Genomic DNA, 16,270 nt, shown 5'->3' with positions numbered 1-16,270 from the left:
ACAGTTCTGAAGGGAGCTGGCAGCAGGCCTGGCTAATAAAAGTAGATGGTGTGCTGTGCAATTCAGCAAGAGGCATGTGACCTCATGTGCAATGGGTTGTCTGGACTCTCTGGACCAAGGGGACTAAATTGACGCCAGGAATAATTGGGGAGGAGGGTCTTGGCAGAAGGGCCACAGGGTGCATGAGAATGTGTAGCTCCTGGTGTGGGGTGGTTGTGAGATAATTGCATGTCTCAGGTGTGCTGGAAGGCAGGGGGCCAGAGGTCGACTGTGGAAAGCAGCCAACAGAGTGCCTCCCGCCTGCCTGATTATTGCCGGCACTGAAATGTTTTATTCCATTTAGAAAATGGTCTGATTGTTTTAGTTTTTGTGTGTGCTGTAGGACAACAGCCAGGTGGGGTCTATCCAAGCTGTGTGGGTGGTGGTCTCTAATTGCTGGGCTAGACTTTCTTTTGCCAATTAGGTGGCTTCCTTAGACCTGCCCTTTTATAACTTGATTACTACATGGGGTGATTTAATTTTGTATAACCTCTTTCATACCGAGTGGAGCCGCTTTCAACATGTAAATTCCATCTTGGCACATTTTAGGTGCTTTCAACAGCCCGTGCTTAGACTGAAATAAAAATCAGATACTGACTTATGTGAAAGAAATCTAGGGACGTCTTCCCCCAGAGGTAGAGTCTGTCAGCATTTGTACCTTTTTAGAAGTCCCCTTCATATCTGTGTGTTAGCTATTTGGGTGGAAAACACAGGGGCTGAGCAGATTACCATCTAAATGGAGGTGTTTATTGAGAATGTAGGGTTTTCCTCATACCATACACAAAAGTTAACTCAAGGTGAATCATAGACCTAAATGAAGGAGCTAAAACTATAAAACGCACAGAAGAAAATTTAAAAGTATTCACAACCTTGGATTAGGCAAAACATTCTTTAAATATGACACCAAAAGCACAAGCAACAAAAGAAAAATTTAATTGCATTTCAACAAAATTAAAAATGTTTGTACTGTGAAGCACATCATCAAGAAAGTGGAAAGACAACCCACTGAATGCAAGAAATTTTTGCATGTAATAACGAACTTGTATCCACAATATATAAGGAAATTTTACAATTCAGTAATAAAAAGACAACCAAATGTTTAAATTGCAAAGGATTTGAATAGACATATCACCAAAGAAGATAGATGTACAGCTGGCCCATAAGCACATGAAAAGATGCTCAGCTTTGTTAGTCATTGGGGAATTGCAAATCAAAAAACACAGTGAGATACCACTTTACACCCACCAGGATGGCTGTAATCAAAAAGATATAACAAGGGCTGGGGAGGGTATGGAGAACTGGAACCCTCATATACTGCCGATTGGAACATGGTGCAGGTGCTTTGGAAAAACAGTCTGGAAGCTCCTCAAAATGTTAAACAAAGTTACTATATGACCTGAAATTCCACTTCTAGGCATAGTCCCAAAAGAAGTGAAAGCAGGGACTTAAACAGGTATTTGCCCACCTGTGTCATAGCAGCAGCATTCACAATAGCCAAAAAGTGGAAACAACCCAAGTGTCCATCAGTTGTGAATGTGTGAAAAGAATGTGGTCTTATCCATACAAGGACTATTAGTTGGACATACAAAGGAATGAAATGCTGACACATGTTATGTGGGTAACCCATGAAAAATATTATGCTGAGTCAAAGAAGCCTGTCACTAAGCATGACATATTGTATGTTTCCATTTGTATGAAATGTCCAGAATAGGCAAATCTGTGGAGACAGAAAGCAAATTGATGGTTGCCTAGAGTTGAGGGAAGGGGCTGGGGAGAAATAGGGAATGGCTGGTGATGGATGTGGGGTTCCTTTATGGAAGTGATGAAAATGTTCTAAAATTGGGATTCTGGTGATAGTTGCACCATTCTGTGGCTATACTAAAAATCACTAAATTGTTGCTATAAAAGGTGTACAGTACGTGAATTACATCTCAGTAAAGCCAACTTTTTTAAAAAGAACTTTAAAAAAAGAATAGTTTATCAAGTTACTACATTCATTGATACAATTCAGCACCCAGAAGTCCTGGGCTTCTCTTAAAGGAAAGCGATGTAGTCATTAGCTCTTCAGTGACTATATAGAAAGTTACTTGGAAGTTATTTACTTGAAGCTGGAAGCAAGGGGTAGATGTAGGATTTACCTCCAAGGAGCTTCTGTTCAAATGGGGAAGATAAAATTAAATTACATATATATATATATATATATATATATATATATATATATATGTAAGTAGCAAAAATATGCCCCACTCCTAATTATCTGCGCTAGTCCAGGTCCTCCTGAAGCACTTCTCACTAGCTGCCCAGGAAATCCACAAGTGCGCCAAGCCAGGGTTCAGAGCCAATGGAGGAAGGACTGTCTATTAGGTTCCAAAGTAACATATAAATGTGTTTTAAATCATCCCTGCCTACTTCATAGGATTCTTGTGTAAGTCACAAGTTGGGATAATAAATGTGCAAGTCCTTGGAAATCAGCCAAGGTCGTTCTGGGTACTATTATTTTGCTTTATATCTTTTCTCAAATCTAGGGAATAGCTTGTTGAGAAAGGTTCATTCATTCAGTATCAGTTGTTGAGGGCCTGCAGGGACTGAGGGGGAGAAGCAGGCAGTGACAGTCATTTATGAAAAGTGCCCTGATGGAGAGTGGATAGAGCTCTCCGAGGGCATTTAACTTAGACTTGGGAGATCAGAAAAGGCTCCCAGGAGAGGAACTGTCTAGGCTGAGCTAACTAGGTGAGGAGGGTGGAAGCATATTCTTGGCAGAGGCAATCTGCCATTCAGGAAAGTTCTGGCCCTTTCCTGTACATTTCCTGTTAGTCACTTTCACCATCACCCAGTGAGATAAGGGATTATTATCCCCATTTTACAGATTAGGAAATTGATGCTCAGAGTCTTAAAAGGACTCTCCCAAAAGACAAAACTGATGTGTAGCAGAGTTGGAATTATTCTAGTTCGTCTACTTTGAAAGCTAGAACACTTTTCTGTTATCCTCTGCTACTTCTTCGAACAATACAATGCATGTTTTCTAACACTTTTTTCTGATCACAGAAATACTTATTCATGATCATTGTTGGAAAGTTAGAAAATATAGGAAAAAAACAAAGAAAAAAATATAATTATCCATGATCCTGACACTGCAGACAGGGTGGTATATAGTTATCTAGCCTCCAGATTGGATTATGTTGGTTTTTAACCAACATATTTTCCAACATATTCACCAAAATATGTTAATATTTCCCATACCAGTAAACATTTTCCTACATAATACTTGTAATGGTTATCAAGTACTTTATTTTGGGGATATACTATAATTATCTACCCAGTCATGTGGCAGAAACTTTGGGGTATTCCCCCATTGCAATTTTTGCTATTATAACCAATTTTGTGATGAGTATTTTTGCAGATCAATCTTTGTCTTGATCTTTGATGACTTCCTTAGGCTTAATTATCTAAATTATTAGAAGTGGGATTTCTGTGTCAGAGTATGTATATTTTAAGACTTTCAATTTGAATCCTCAGACTGCCTTTTGAAAAAGTTGTACCAGTTACACTTTCTCACTGGAGTGTGTCTGTTTTCCTGCTCGCTACACAAACTATCTTTTTCTTTTAACTTGTTAACTTGATAGATACCTCAGTAGTATTTTCATTCTCATTTCTTTCCCTGTTGTTGAAGTTGTATTTTTTATGTGATCACTTTATGTAATGTCAAAATATATGATACTGACTAAAAATGCATCTAACGTGTAAAGAATGAAGACCTCCTTGTAGCCTGGAGGTGACAGATTGACGGTACTGCTGGGAAGGAACGGTGCAGATGCTATTGAGCAGGAAAGTGCGGGGACGGAGTGAGTTATTTCTTAGATTTAATGACCGGGTTTCTTCCGTGTAGGTTCTTAAAGGTGGGCAAGAAGCACCTACAAAACCCAAAGGCCGCCCCAAGAAGAACTCCATCCCCACCTCAGAAGAGATTGAAGCTGAAGAGAAAATGAACAGCCAGGCCCAGAGCCAGGAGCTCCTGTCACCATCCCAGGAACAGGAGGCGCCCTGTGACCCTCAGGAGCCCCCTGGGCAGCCCCAGGCATTGCCAGTAGCCCCTGTGGAGCCCCCACCGTCAAGCTAAAATAAAACTCTTTGGGTTCAGTGGGCATCTGGGAAGCAGGGGTAGAGAAGGCAGGGAAAATAGGGAGAGAACAGCTTCCAAAGCCCGGTACACAGGGAGGAGAGGTCCACCGTCTCCCTCCCGCCATGGGTGTCAGTGGCATTTTCATCACAAGCGTTTGAGGGTGACTTGCTTGCCTTAGGCCTTTCTCTTCCTGAGAGTCCGCTTTCGCCACGGGATGCCCTTGATGAAGGGAGACAGTGCCTTGGATCTGCCTGAGCAGCTGGGGTGAGAGCCATGGGCTGGGCACGAGAAGCTGTCCGTGCGGCAGGCCCCACCCTGCTGGGGAGGAGGGTGGCTCCAGCCCTCTCCCAGCCGGCCTCTGGGCAGCCAGTCAGCAAAGCAGGGAGACGCGGTGGGGCCCAGGCAGTGTGCCTGGGTTCCTTGCTGACTCAGCACTTATTTCTGTAGCTTTCAGAGAATTTACTGTTTGGGGTTGGTTTTTTTTCGCGGGGGGTGGCAGTTGGTAAGGGCAGGCAAAAAAAGAGTTGGGGGAAGGGACTGGTGCATTATTGGAATTCTTTCTGAATAAAATTAGTTTGTTTGAAGACACGCGTGCCTTTGTACCCATGGTAGGACGGTCAGGTGACCCAGGAGCCACTAGGCCTTGTTTTTCTTGCTTCATTAATGCCATCCCTGAAGATGCAATGCAGATGTGTTAAGATAACTATTATTTTTTAATGAAAATAAATCTTTCGAAAGGACTGAGTGTTTTGTTTCTTCTTTTCTGGGGAGTGTATTTAGCCCTTTCTGAATACGTCCTGTGCAAAGAGAGACCCAGAGAGCTAGCCCAGCGTCCTGGGCTTGAATTTCTTCAGCTATAAAATAAGGTTGGGCCGTGCCCACCCCTCCCACCACCTGCTGGCAGAGCAGCTCCACTGTCAGCCACTTCATACTGTGGGCTTCCAAGGGTGAAGACTTTTACTTTTCTGAAGAGATAGTAAATGAATAAGCTTCAGAACTCAAATTATATAAAAAGTCTTGCCTCTCCCTCCCATTCCCCCTACTTCCCACCCCCAGAGGTACCCATTGTCATTGGTATCTTGTGTATCTTTATTTATTAAATATCCGCTTGGATGATGGGCCCTGCAACTTTCAACAGAGGAAGATTTGAGACCTAGCTGTGCTTTGATTTTAAGTTTAAAACGATGTCCCACCTGTAATAAGACCAGGAAAGAGGTCGGCTCCAGGCTTCACAAGTGAGATCTCTGACTCCTTTCTGGTCTGACTGTCGTGCCGAGTGTCCCAGGGGCCTATCCCACAGGGGGTTTGTTTATCGCCAGCTCCCCAGCGTGCCCTTGTGATGTTCTACAGGCGGCATGTCCATCTCGTGGGCTGTCAGTTATTAATTACACAGTAACTGCCCCATCATGGCCTCGGAAAATATAAAACTGACCTTAATAACGGCCTCAATTCGGAAGTAAAACCTGTTACTCGTTCTGCAAGACAAAATTAAACAGGATCTCCTCGTGTTCCCTTGCTTCTCCATTAATTCAGGCGATCAGGAAGTGACTGCCGTTTTGACTTTGCTAAGGCAGCACCTTCATTCCCTTGGCAAATGAGATCAGCAAGGAGAAAGCAGTCTTTTTCTTAACTCTTGTGAATAGACAAAGGAGGTAAGTATTTGGCCTCTGAGAACCAGTTTGCTCAGACCGCGCCCAGCTGTCTGGGAGGCTTCTCCTACTGTGCAGGCTGAAAGCTGTCTCCTTCACCTCTAGCCCACCCCACGGCAGTTTTGTGATCTGCCTACCAGGTGGTGACACAGTGAGCCAAAGGGTGCGTGCAGTGGCCAAAATAAGCAGGTGGGTGTGTGCCAGTTTAGTCTCCCTCCTCGGGAACAGTTCTGTCCCATCCACCCCAGCCCAGAAAGACCTTTCATTTGGGTGCTGCTTTCCCATCTTGCTCTGGGCTCTCATACTCTCCTCTTCTGGGGTGTCTGATAGTGACTGTCATTGCACAGATGTGGTGGATACACACACAGAGGTTTTCTGAGTCTGGGTTCTGGACACTGTTTCTGACTTTCAGCCCTTAGTCCTTGGCCTGTCATTTCTGGTATTATTTCTAGGGGTTGGAGGTATTTCAGTGAAGGGCTTAAGACCTCAGATTACCTTTCTTCCTGTTTTGGAAGCCCTGAGCCAAAGGTCACATCCACTGACAAGCTCTGGGCTTGTCCCCGGGGCCGCAGCTCTGTGTAGCTTTGCCCTGTGACTCAGGCATGGACTGTGGCTGGGCCTTTCAAATGTGAGTTGCAGATGACAGGCCAAGGCCAGCTCTCCCTCCAACCCCATCTTCCTTTTTCCCTCCAGTTCCCAAGACTTTACTGGCATCGAGAAACCATCTCCACGTATTTTCTATGAATTGCGATGAAAAGGAGGTGGTTCTGTGCAGCCATTCAGTGACCCCCAAGCCCAGGGTTTTCCCTGTGCAGATTCCTCACTTTCTTAGCTTCTTTCTCGAGGCCTCTTGACTTTCCTTTTCCCATAGGCACCTTCTCGTGCAGCCCTGCTAAACAAAACCATCGTCGCCCTCCTCTGGCATCCAGGATGGTTCCCCTTTGAGGGTTCAGGGCCTTGTTTTAGGGTCCAGTCTCCTGCTGCCTTTTGGAGATTTCCAGAGGAAGGGAGAGACCCGAGACAAACCGGCCATGGAGCGCAGCCGGCCCCACAGACTTCGGCCCTCCTCTCTCTGGCCACGTCTCCTCTGTGAGGACTGGAAAGCACTTTTAGCTGGTGCTGGTCCTCAAGCTGTGAAGTGGGCTCATTTCTTCTAGTTTTACAAGAATCCCATTAATCAGAGAGGCTAATTGTCTCCCTCAGTCAGGCAGCTGGTCAGGAGCCACGCGGTGAACCACATCCAGGTGCCACAGGGCCTGCCAGGGGCCTCCGTCATTAGCAGGCCTGCTCTCCCTGGACAAGCTTCCCACAGCAGTACGCACCCTGCACTCCGCTTTGGACTAGAGCAGGGATTTGGAAGGTGGGGGTGCTCCCCTGGGACCTACCACAAGGAGGGGCAGCTGCCTCTGCTCCCACCACCTGACTCTTTGGTGTTAGAAAGCAAGGATTCCTTAGCAGGGGTCCGAGTGTGCTTGCCTACTGATGAGTTTGTGCTCTGGGTTGCTGTGCCCTCCGACTTGCTGCTGCAGAGTCTACGGAGGGGAGCTGGGACACAGCAGCCAGATGGACCTCGTGCTGTGAGCTGCTAACCCCCAAACTCACTGAACAGATCTGTCAGAAGCCAACCCTCACTGGGCTGGTTCTAAGTTTTCCTTAGAGATTTCTCAGTTCTAGAACATTTTACAGAGGCACTTTGGGGACCTCTGTGATCCCCTCCGCCCCTCCACAGGCGTTTACAGTTGCCCTGCCCTCCACAGGACCTTTCACCTTCCTTCCACCTGGCCTCGCCACGCCCTGGGCCGGTCATAGGCTGGGGCTGGACTGCAGGCATGAGGCACTTTCCTCAATAGGGTGTGCTTTGTCAGCCTGCTCACGTGTTGTCCACTCAGCAGAAAATGAGCAGGGACCTCGCAGGACCAGATGAATCGCTTCTCCCCAGTCTCTGCTGGGGCAGCCCCTAGGGGACTGCCAGATCGCCCTGCACTTTTCTGTCGGTGTGGCGTGAATCTCACCTCCGCCCCCCATCGTATTTGAAGGGCAGGAAGTATTAGGTCAGAGAGCTGAAATTAGCTTCGAAAAAAAAAAGCAAACTTGTTTTTCAGGATTTCTATGCACTGAATGTCTGTTTGCCTAAAGCCCGCAGGAGCTGCGCCTCTGTCCGGGTAAACAGCCCCCTCACTCCTCTCCTGTTGGCTGCCTTGGCTGAGCATCGTGTCTTCAGGCACAGTCTTCCCTCTCCTCTCTGACTCCGCCACGCTGCCACGAGGCTGTGCCCAGACTGCTCTGTGCTCCGGAGACGTGTCCCTTTTCCCACCTGCCCAGCTCCCCTCTCCCTTACTCTGCTCAGCATAGAGTTTGAAGCCACCCCTTCCTGGTGAACCTCACCTCTTCTCCAGTCTAACCTGTTAGATCCTCTCCACCTCTTTCTCCTAATGCACCTTGGTCATCATCACTGCAGTCCCACCGTATTTCCAAAGACACGGTTTCGTTTTGTCTCCCTATCAGAGCCTAAATTCCTTGAGGCTATTTTGCAGTTGACATGTTCTGGGTTCCTTCTCCTGTGCTGAGTACTCTGAAGGCCTTAGACAGGCAGCTAACAATCTGGAAGCTGCTGGTCTTCCTGTGGGCCTTTCTTGGAAGCTCAGAGGCTTTGCGTCCTCGGCAGTGTGGTGGGGACAGCTCCCTGTCACAAAGCCTTGAGGCCCCAAATCGTGAAGCGACTCTGCTGGTCACTGCCGTTGTTAGAGCCACACTCATCGACTGCAGGGTTGGGCCTGCCAGGACTTTTCAGAGACAAGAGAGAAGGCAAAATACCTTTATCACCTGTGAAACATTCCCATCACCCACAGAAAACAATGCTGGGCCCTTTCCCCAGAGACAAAGAGGACAGAGGGTGGTGGGAAGCCCATACTTGGAGGCCCTCAGGGCCAAGGGCTAGTTTGCCCCCCACTGTGCTAATTCCTTTTGGGAAAAGGGATTGACAGGGCTCTTAAGATGCCCTCAGAAGATTCTCTCTCAAGGAGATGACAGGCAGTATTGTAGCAGACTGCCTGGCAGGAGGACCCTGCTACTGAGGCATTTGTAGAAAACAAACATAAAAACCCTGCCTAGACCAAAGTTGTATTTGGAGCTAGTGGCTGGTTGGTAAGGCTGTTGACCTGGTCATGATGTGGTATTAGGAAATGGCTGAAGGGAGATGAGTGCAACCTGGAGAAGGCTGGGAGGACAATGGCGGGAGGTTGCAGCTGTACTCAGGGGCTCCGCTTTGAGGATTAGAGCCAGATCTAAAACCAGTGTTGGCCACAGTTCAAGAGCAGGTGTTTCTTTGACCTCTGTCTTGTGCCTAGCACTGTACTGGTGCTGGGGAGGGGGCACAGGAGGGAGGCAAAGTAATACATCCCTGCCCTCAAATAAACTAAAACCTTGTTAGAGAAACTTCTACTTTAGGGAGTTTGGGACATGGGCAGGGATTCCAGTGAGGGTTTTGAGGCATTTACACCTGCCCTTATTCTGTGGGTTGGCGTTCTTTCAGGGCAAGGGAGGGAGGAGATCTATGAAAGATACATCTCTAAGCATGTCCTCACCAGGCAAGGCCTGATGAGAAAGGGTTGATATCTTAGCTTGGCCCCTTGCACACCTGAAAGGGTGATTAACACTGGAACAACAGGTGTTTGCTAAATTCACCTGAACATGCTCTAATCCCAGATTGTCACCCAAATCCTGGGTGGTTTGGGGCAGGCAGAAAGGTCCCGGTAATACATCTGTAATCTGGGTGCGGATCCTGAAGGGGAGGTGGTTCAGCATCAGCCTGTTTCTGCCTCCTTGCGATTTGCACTTGATGTGTTCTTGCCTCACCACCAGCTGGTGGATGCAGTGGCCTTGCCTGCCTCTTCTGCTGCCCCCTGTTTGTGCCTATCACCTGGGCTCCAGAGTAGCCTCCACCTGGCTGCTCTGCTGCTGGCCTCAGTGTCTCCAGGTCAGCAGCTGCCCAGAGGGGATGGGCCCACGCTGCCTGCTGCAGGGGGATGGGGAAGGACACTGTCGTAAATTAAATAATTGTGACAGGCTCCTTTCATACCTGACCTCCTTCCTTTCCCAAACCCTTATCCCTTCTGTTTATTTTTGTTGCAGATTTATTAGACACAGAGTTAAGTGCCCATTTAGCTCTGCAAACTGTCATCACGTCTGCTTTATGAATAAGATCATTCACTGACAAAACCCTTTAAACATTTTTTAAAAAGAAGGTGGGGAGGGATGGGGGAGAGAAAAGGAGGAGGAAATAGCGCCCCAGGTCAGTGAGGAGGCCAAGAACAATCGAAACCCAAGCCGAGGCCTCTCCTATAGCTTAAGAATGTAACAAGGGCCCTAAGAGTTGCCTTGAATTCGCCCTGTTCATCAAGACATGTGTCATCTCCCCTGCAGGACTCCGGGGTCCAGAGTTCACTCCTTTGTCTCGGCCTCCCGAGAGCGTACCTCTTGGGGCAGGCTGAGTGGCAGCCATGCACCTGCTCAAGATGGTTGCCAAGAACCTCAAGGCATGTCGGGCCTTGTCCTTGCCTCTGGGATCCTCACTCAATGTCCTTGATCTGAACCCTTCTGGTTCTACCAGGGCTTCCCTTCTTTAGGTGGCCTTTCTTCCCCAGCACCTGGCTCCTCAAATACATACCTAGCTCTGCTCAAGGTAGTGAGCCCCTGATTCAGTGTCTTTTTATGCACTCTGACAACCAATCCACCAGGCCCTGGAATAAGGGTTGTTCCCATCAGCACATTTAGTCATCTCAGCAGCCCTGTGAGGCAGGCACTGTTACTGTCTCCATGTCAGAAATGGGGAAGCTGAGGCCACGTGGTGAGTGACTTGCACAGTCACTAACCCAGCTGGAGGACTTCTCACCGCGGAGCTGGGCCTGTGCCTGTTCGCGGGAAGGCCGAGCTGACTGAGCCTGGCTCAGAGGAAAGCACTGAGGGAGGCAGACCTCCTTGTCCCTCAGCTTGCCCTGTTCCCAGACAGCTGTACCTGGGGGTATCTTTCACAACAGGCCCTCATGGTGTGAGGGGCAGATGTACATGACAGTCAGTGCCTCAAGAGTGAATTCTCAAGCCCTCCGTCCCCCCACTCATACCAACAACAAGTGCCGGCCCTCTGCCACCTCCTATTGTGTGTCCAGAGGCTAGGGAATAGTCAGGACTGTTGGAGTGTACTGTCATTTGCAGTGACCTTAGAAAGGGGTGCTGGCATCTGGAGGAACCTAGGGGAGGGGTCACATCTGAGGCCCGGTAGTAAGACAGCATCCTCACTATGGAGTGGCAAGCAGAGGTACTGGCTTCCAGGGAGGGGGCCCAAGTAGAAGCCTGTAGACCCTTGGTAGAAGCTGCTGACATGATGAGTCCTCGCCCTGTACGTGAATGTTGTGCTTTCTCAGCAGATATCTGAGTGACCTCTAGGGCTTAAGCCAGCCTTGGAGCCCTGGCTCTGGACCCAGATCACCATGCTTCCGGTCTCAGAGGCCTCTGAGCTAATCTTCCTTTTCCTGCTTTTCCTTCTCCTCCTCTTTCTTCTTGGTTTCTCTTTCAGCTAATTGTTTCTTTTTATTTGCATTTTGTGTTCAATGCAAATACATTCCATAATACGAGAAAGTCTCCATGAATCAAAACATAGTTATGCAGATGCAAGGTACTATCAAAGCAGATGTTCAGCCTGCACAGATGAAGCAAGGAGTGTTCGCTCACACATACAAAAGCCGTAGATGTGTTGGAGCTCGTTGTTTCGAATTGCTTTCTAAGGATGGCAAACATTTGCTTTTGTTATGAAGGCTACTGTGCCTGTTTGGACCTTGGAACACCAGTGTGTGGTCATGGCAATCAAAGAATTCAATGACTGCATATTTCTAAAGAAGGGTTTTGTATACAGAGGCAGCTGTACAAGACTTACTTTCCAAAATCAAGCCAGTTTTGGACTCTTTTTCTAACAATTTAAAATACCAGCTGATACAGAGTATGTTCCAAAGGTAGCTAGTGTTACTCATAAAGGTGGAAAACATTTATTTACAGAAATAGCATAAGAGAATTTTTGTGAGCTCAATTCAGATGAGTTTCCAATGTCCAATTTACCTTATTTTTTACTTCTTTCAAAATTTATGAAGTGTTCAAAATGGATCTTCTCAATGTTTATATATTATTTTATAAATGCTAAAATAAAAAGCACAAATTTAAAATTATTTAGGGGTTATATTATTCCTATAGCTAAAAGAATCTCTTCTTTGGTGAATGGAAATGTATGAAGGGAAATGCCCAACTTGTAACCTTTTTAGCTTAGAAGCAATATTTCATAATTATCTTTGGATTTGGGGTAGATCCTAACTAACCCATTATTGCCCTGGCACATGTCAATTACTTGCAGCAAGTTAAGTGTAAAACCCTGGAGAAAACAATTTAGTTCCTAAGAGAATGGAGAGATCTTTGCAATAGAAAACTAACTAGAGTACATCAGCAGTAAATTACTGTTGCTGAAACAATTCACAGAGGATTTATAGTAGAATCTGGAAGTTCCTTCCATTGTACTCCTAAAAAAACCCATGGAGGCTTCCCATACTAGCTAAAAATTTTACAGCCTTATAGATTTAACAAGCCACAGTGAAAACTGAGTCTCCATTCCACATTCTATTCTTTCTAGATTAAAGTGAAACCTTTTCCTTTTATTTCCAAGGTAGTTTTAGGTGTCCATATTTCCATAGCTATATTTAATAAATTTAGGTCTCTTTTCAGTCTTGTACAAGAAATTCCATCTACTGGATTTAACACTGGCATCCACCACCCAGTTAAATCCTTTAGATGTTCTTCAAACCAGTCATATTTGGGATTCTCAATATTTTCTGAATCGTATTTGTGTCAATAAAAATAGGGAGTGAAATTTGGTAGAGTTGGTAAGGATATTTTGATTCTTGACTTCTTTTCTTGCCATTCTGGACTTCAGGAAACAGCCATCTCAATTCTGAAGATGGGATAGGGAAGCATAGCTGTTTTTGAGCCAGAGCCAAAGCTTTAAGTCTGAGCATAAGAGCTGGCTTGTCCTTTAAGTCTCTCTTTATATATAGACTTCACTTCTATCCCTTTGTTACCACTTGCAATTTATTTGTAAATTGGACACATTGTTTCCATGAATGTTAAACTGACATCAGGATGAACTCATGATGTATTTTTTAAAAAGTGTTTCCTATCTCTGCCTTTGGAAAAGACCAAGAAACAGTGGTTAACCCACTGGCAATGAACACTCGTGGCACCTAGATGATGGTCTCTAAATTCTATTTCCCACTGAAAGGAACTGGGACTCCTTGAACTGGTTCATTCCAGGTCTGGGCAGAAATCACATAAGTTTGGTTTGGAATATCTTGTTGTGCCAGAAGGCAAGAAACTATCAAACACCACCAGGTCATGTTAAAAGGATGGAGGGAACAGAGGAGATAACTTGAAGAGGAATCCATGACTGAAAATGGGACAATGCTAGTGTCATTAAGAATAATACACGTAATGGATTGAAGTACATCAAATATGTATAAATCCATGCATGCAGCATTTTCAAAATAAAAGAAGTTTTATGCCAGGAAACTAACTCATGACTATGAAAACTGGTAATTAAAGGTACACATCAAGCATTTACCCTGTATGAACTCCAGGTAACTAAGTGATCGATGAGGGAAATTTGTCTTTATAGAAGATGGTAAGTGAAAAAGGGATGATTGATTTTTTTGTTGTTTAATCTTTACTTTCTCTTTTATTTTATGTGTTTGTTTTAAGTAGGCAATGCTTGCATGGTAAAAGACTCAGAAGTACAAAAGGCATAGGAAGAAAAGTAGATTTCTTTTCACCACTAACTACCAGGACCTCCCACTATTTATCTTTTGCACTATAAACTCTTCCACTGGCTGACCTTGCAAAGTACCACCTGCCCCATCCTCCCCCCACAAAAAAAAACAAGAAGTGGTTACTGCTGTGACTATTTCTTTTCTAGGGAGGAAATTTCTGTTTTATTTCACGAAAATCAAGTGGTTTAGGAAAGAATAACCCTATATCATGGGGAGCATTATGTCCTTACCCAGGAAAAATCTTCTTTCTAATTTAGTGGTAACACTCCATTCCTGCTGAAACTTAAAATTAATCATCTTGCCTCCAACTACTTATATCTTTCTCCAGTTATGCTTTTTAACCCTTCCATTTTATTTAATTTTTAAATTGACTCATACCATTATATTAGTTTCAGGTGTACAACATAATAACTCAATATTTGTATATTTTGTGAGATTAACATCCATCATCATGCATAGTTAAAAACATTTTTTTCCTTGGGATAAGAACTTTTAAGGTCTACTCTCTTAGCAACTTCCAAATATGCAATAGAGTAAAATTAACTACAGTCACCATGCTGTATATCACATCCCCATGACTTATTTTATAACTGGAAGTTTATACCTTTTAACTCCTTTCAGCCATTTCACTCACCCGCCACCCCACCCCAGCTCCCCACCCCTGGCAACCACCAATCTGTTCTCGGTACCTGTGAGCTTGGTGTTTTTCTTTTTTCTTCCCTTTCCTTTAGGGTTCACATTTGAGTGAGATCATAAGGTGTTTGTCTTTCTCTGTCTGACTTATTTCACTTAGCATAATGCCCTAAAATTCCATCTATGTCGTTGCAGATGACAAGATAGGAATGATTGCTTTAGGATGTCACCATTCAGAACTTCACTGAGTTAGTGAATCTGGCTGAACATCATCAGCGTAGGCTAGTATCACACACACAGACATAACCACACATTACATAGGTTCTGATAGAAGTACACACCACTCCCTATGAAGGGCTCTTGCAAAGGAAAAAAAATCAAGCCTGAACCTGATCAAACTTCTACATCAAAGCATCAATTTACTGGAAATAAAGGGGCAGATAATGCGGCTCCAAGATGCAATCACCAAAATCCAGACGATCTTCCCACTAACACACCTACATGGACTTTCTTACCTGCCCCCCACCCATCCCATCAAGTCACCCGCAGTATGACTTCATCTTCAAGTCACACCGTGAACCTTGTCACCATCCCAAACCTACCCACCTGGAAAATGACTAACTCAAGCATGTTAGTGTCTGCTCTCTGATCACAGCTTTCAATTCTTCCCATTCTTAATTCAAGTGTTTCCCTACAACTATCCTAAGAGGCCACCAGACCTCTATTCCAGAAGTTTATTGTCTCATAAAATATTAGCTTTCTCTGTTCTTCCTTTCACTCCTTATTCACCTTAGATTTCATGCTCCATCAGGACCCTCAACTTCCTTCCTAATTATCTTCAGTCAGTGCTGTCTAGCAAATTCTCCACCTCCCCTACTTGCTCGATGTGTGCATGGCATTGCTGATGGAGAAATACCCTGGAAGAGCCAAGGGGTCCCACTGTCCAGTCATACTGAGTAACCTTAGCGGAGCCCTCAGCACTTCCCCGAAACCATTCTTCATTTCCTCAACATGCTGCGTTGCATCTGCAATGACTATTTCCAACTTTCTCCACTTGACTCTCGGCAGATGATTTCACTTCCAACTTTCCATTAAAAAAGAAGTCATTAGCTGGGGATTCCCTCAGCTTCCTACTCGCAAACCTAAAAACCTGTCCTCAGCGCCTCTCTCCTCCCCACTGTTACTGAAGAAGTGTCCCTACCCCTATGCAAAACTACTTCTTTGACCTGTGTTTTGCACACCCTCCCTCCAATTTATTTATAGATCACAACCTTCTCATTTCCTCTTCTTCAATCTCTGCATCTATTGCCCAGGTATTATTATAAATAGTTTTACTGAAGTATAATTGACATGTAGTAAACTTCACATAAATTATATAATTTGACCAGTTTTGACATACATATATACATGTAAACCCAATACCACAATCAAGATAGTTTTAATTCCTGTGGCTTTATAATAAATCTTGAAATCAGCTAGCATTCACCCTCCAATTTTTTTCTTCTTTTGCAAACTGTGTTGTATTATTTTAGGTCCTTTGCATTTCCATATGAGTTTTAGAATCATCTTGTTAGTTTCTACAGAAAAGCCTGCTGAGATTTTGGTTGGAAACACAAGTAATCTACAGATCAGTCTGTGTTGAATTGACATCTTAACAACTTTGAGTTTCCCCACCCATGAATGAAGTATGGCCCTCCATTTATGTAGGTCTTTCATTTCTTTCAGCAATGTTTTGTAATTTTTAGTGTACAAGTTTGATTCATTGTTAGTCAGATTTATCCCTAAGTTTTTCATAATTCTGATATTATTGTAAATAATCAATGTTCTGCTGAACATTCAAGGGGGCGTCTGCAGTTTGTGGGATTCTCCCCTAGAGCAGCATTCTCCTTCTTGGTATTCTGTTCTGCAAACTCAGGTGCCTTGGTTCCCCCAGACTCTTGGCTTTGTTCCTTCAACTGAGGGAATCTACC

General features: G+C 44.9%; 1 protein-coding gene across 2 annotated transcripts in view; it reads left to right on the top strand.

The window, feature by feature from the left end:
* Positions 1-4,899, top strand: part of BARX2 (BARX homeobox 2) — a 64,326-nt gene extending 59,427 nt beyond the window's left edge. For both annotated transcript variants that reach the window (XM_017667857.3, XM_017667858.3), the window contains one exon: positions 3,926-4,899. In XM_017667857.3, the coding sequence (XP_017523346.1) occupies positions 3,926-4,156 (231 nt within the window). In that variant the 3' untranslated portion in view covers positions 4,157-4,899. The remainder of the gene's footprint in view (positions 1-3,925) is intronic.
* The last annotated feature ends 11,371 nt before the right edge of the window (positions 4,900-16,270 follow it).

This window comes from Manis javanica, chromosome 6 (assembly GCF_040802235.1).
Source record: "Manis javanica isolate MJ-LG chromosome 6, MJ_LKY, whole genome shotgun sequence".
Lineage (NCBI taxonomy): Eukaryota > Metazoa > Chordata > Mammalia > Pholidota > Manidae > Manis > Manis javanica.
This window is presented reverse-complemented; position numbering and strand designations above follow the sequence as displayed.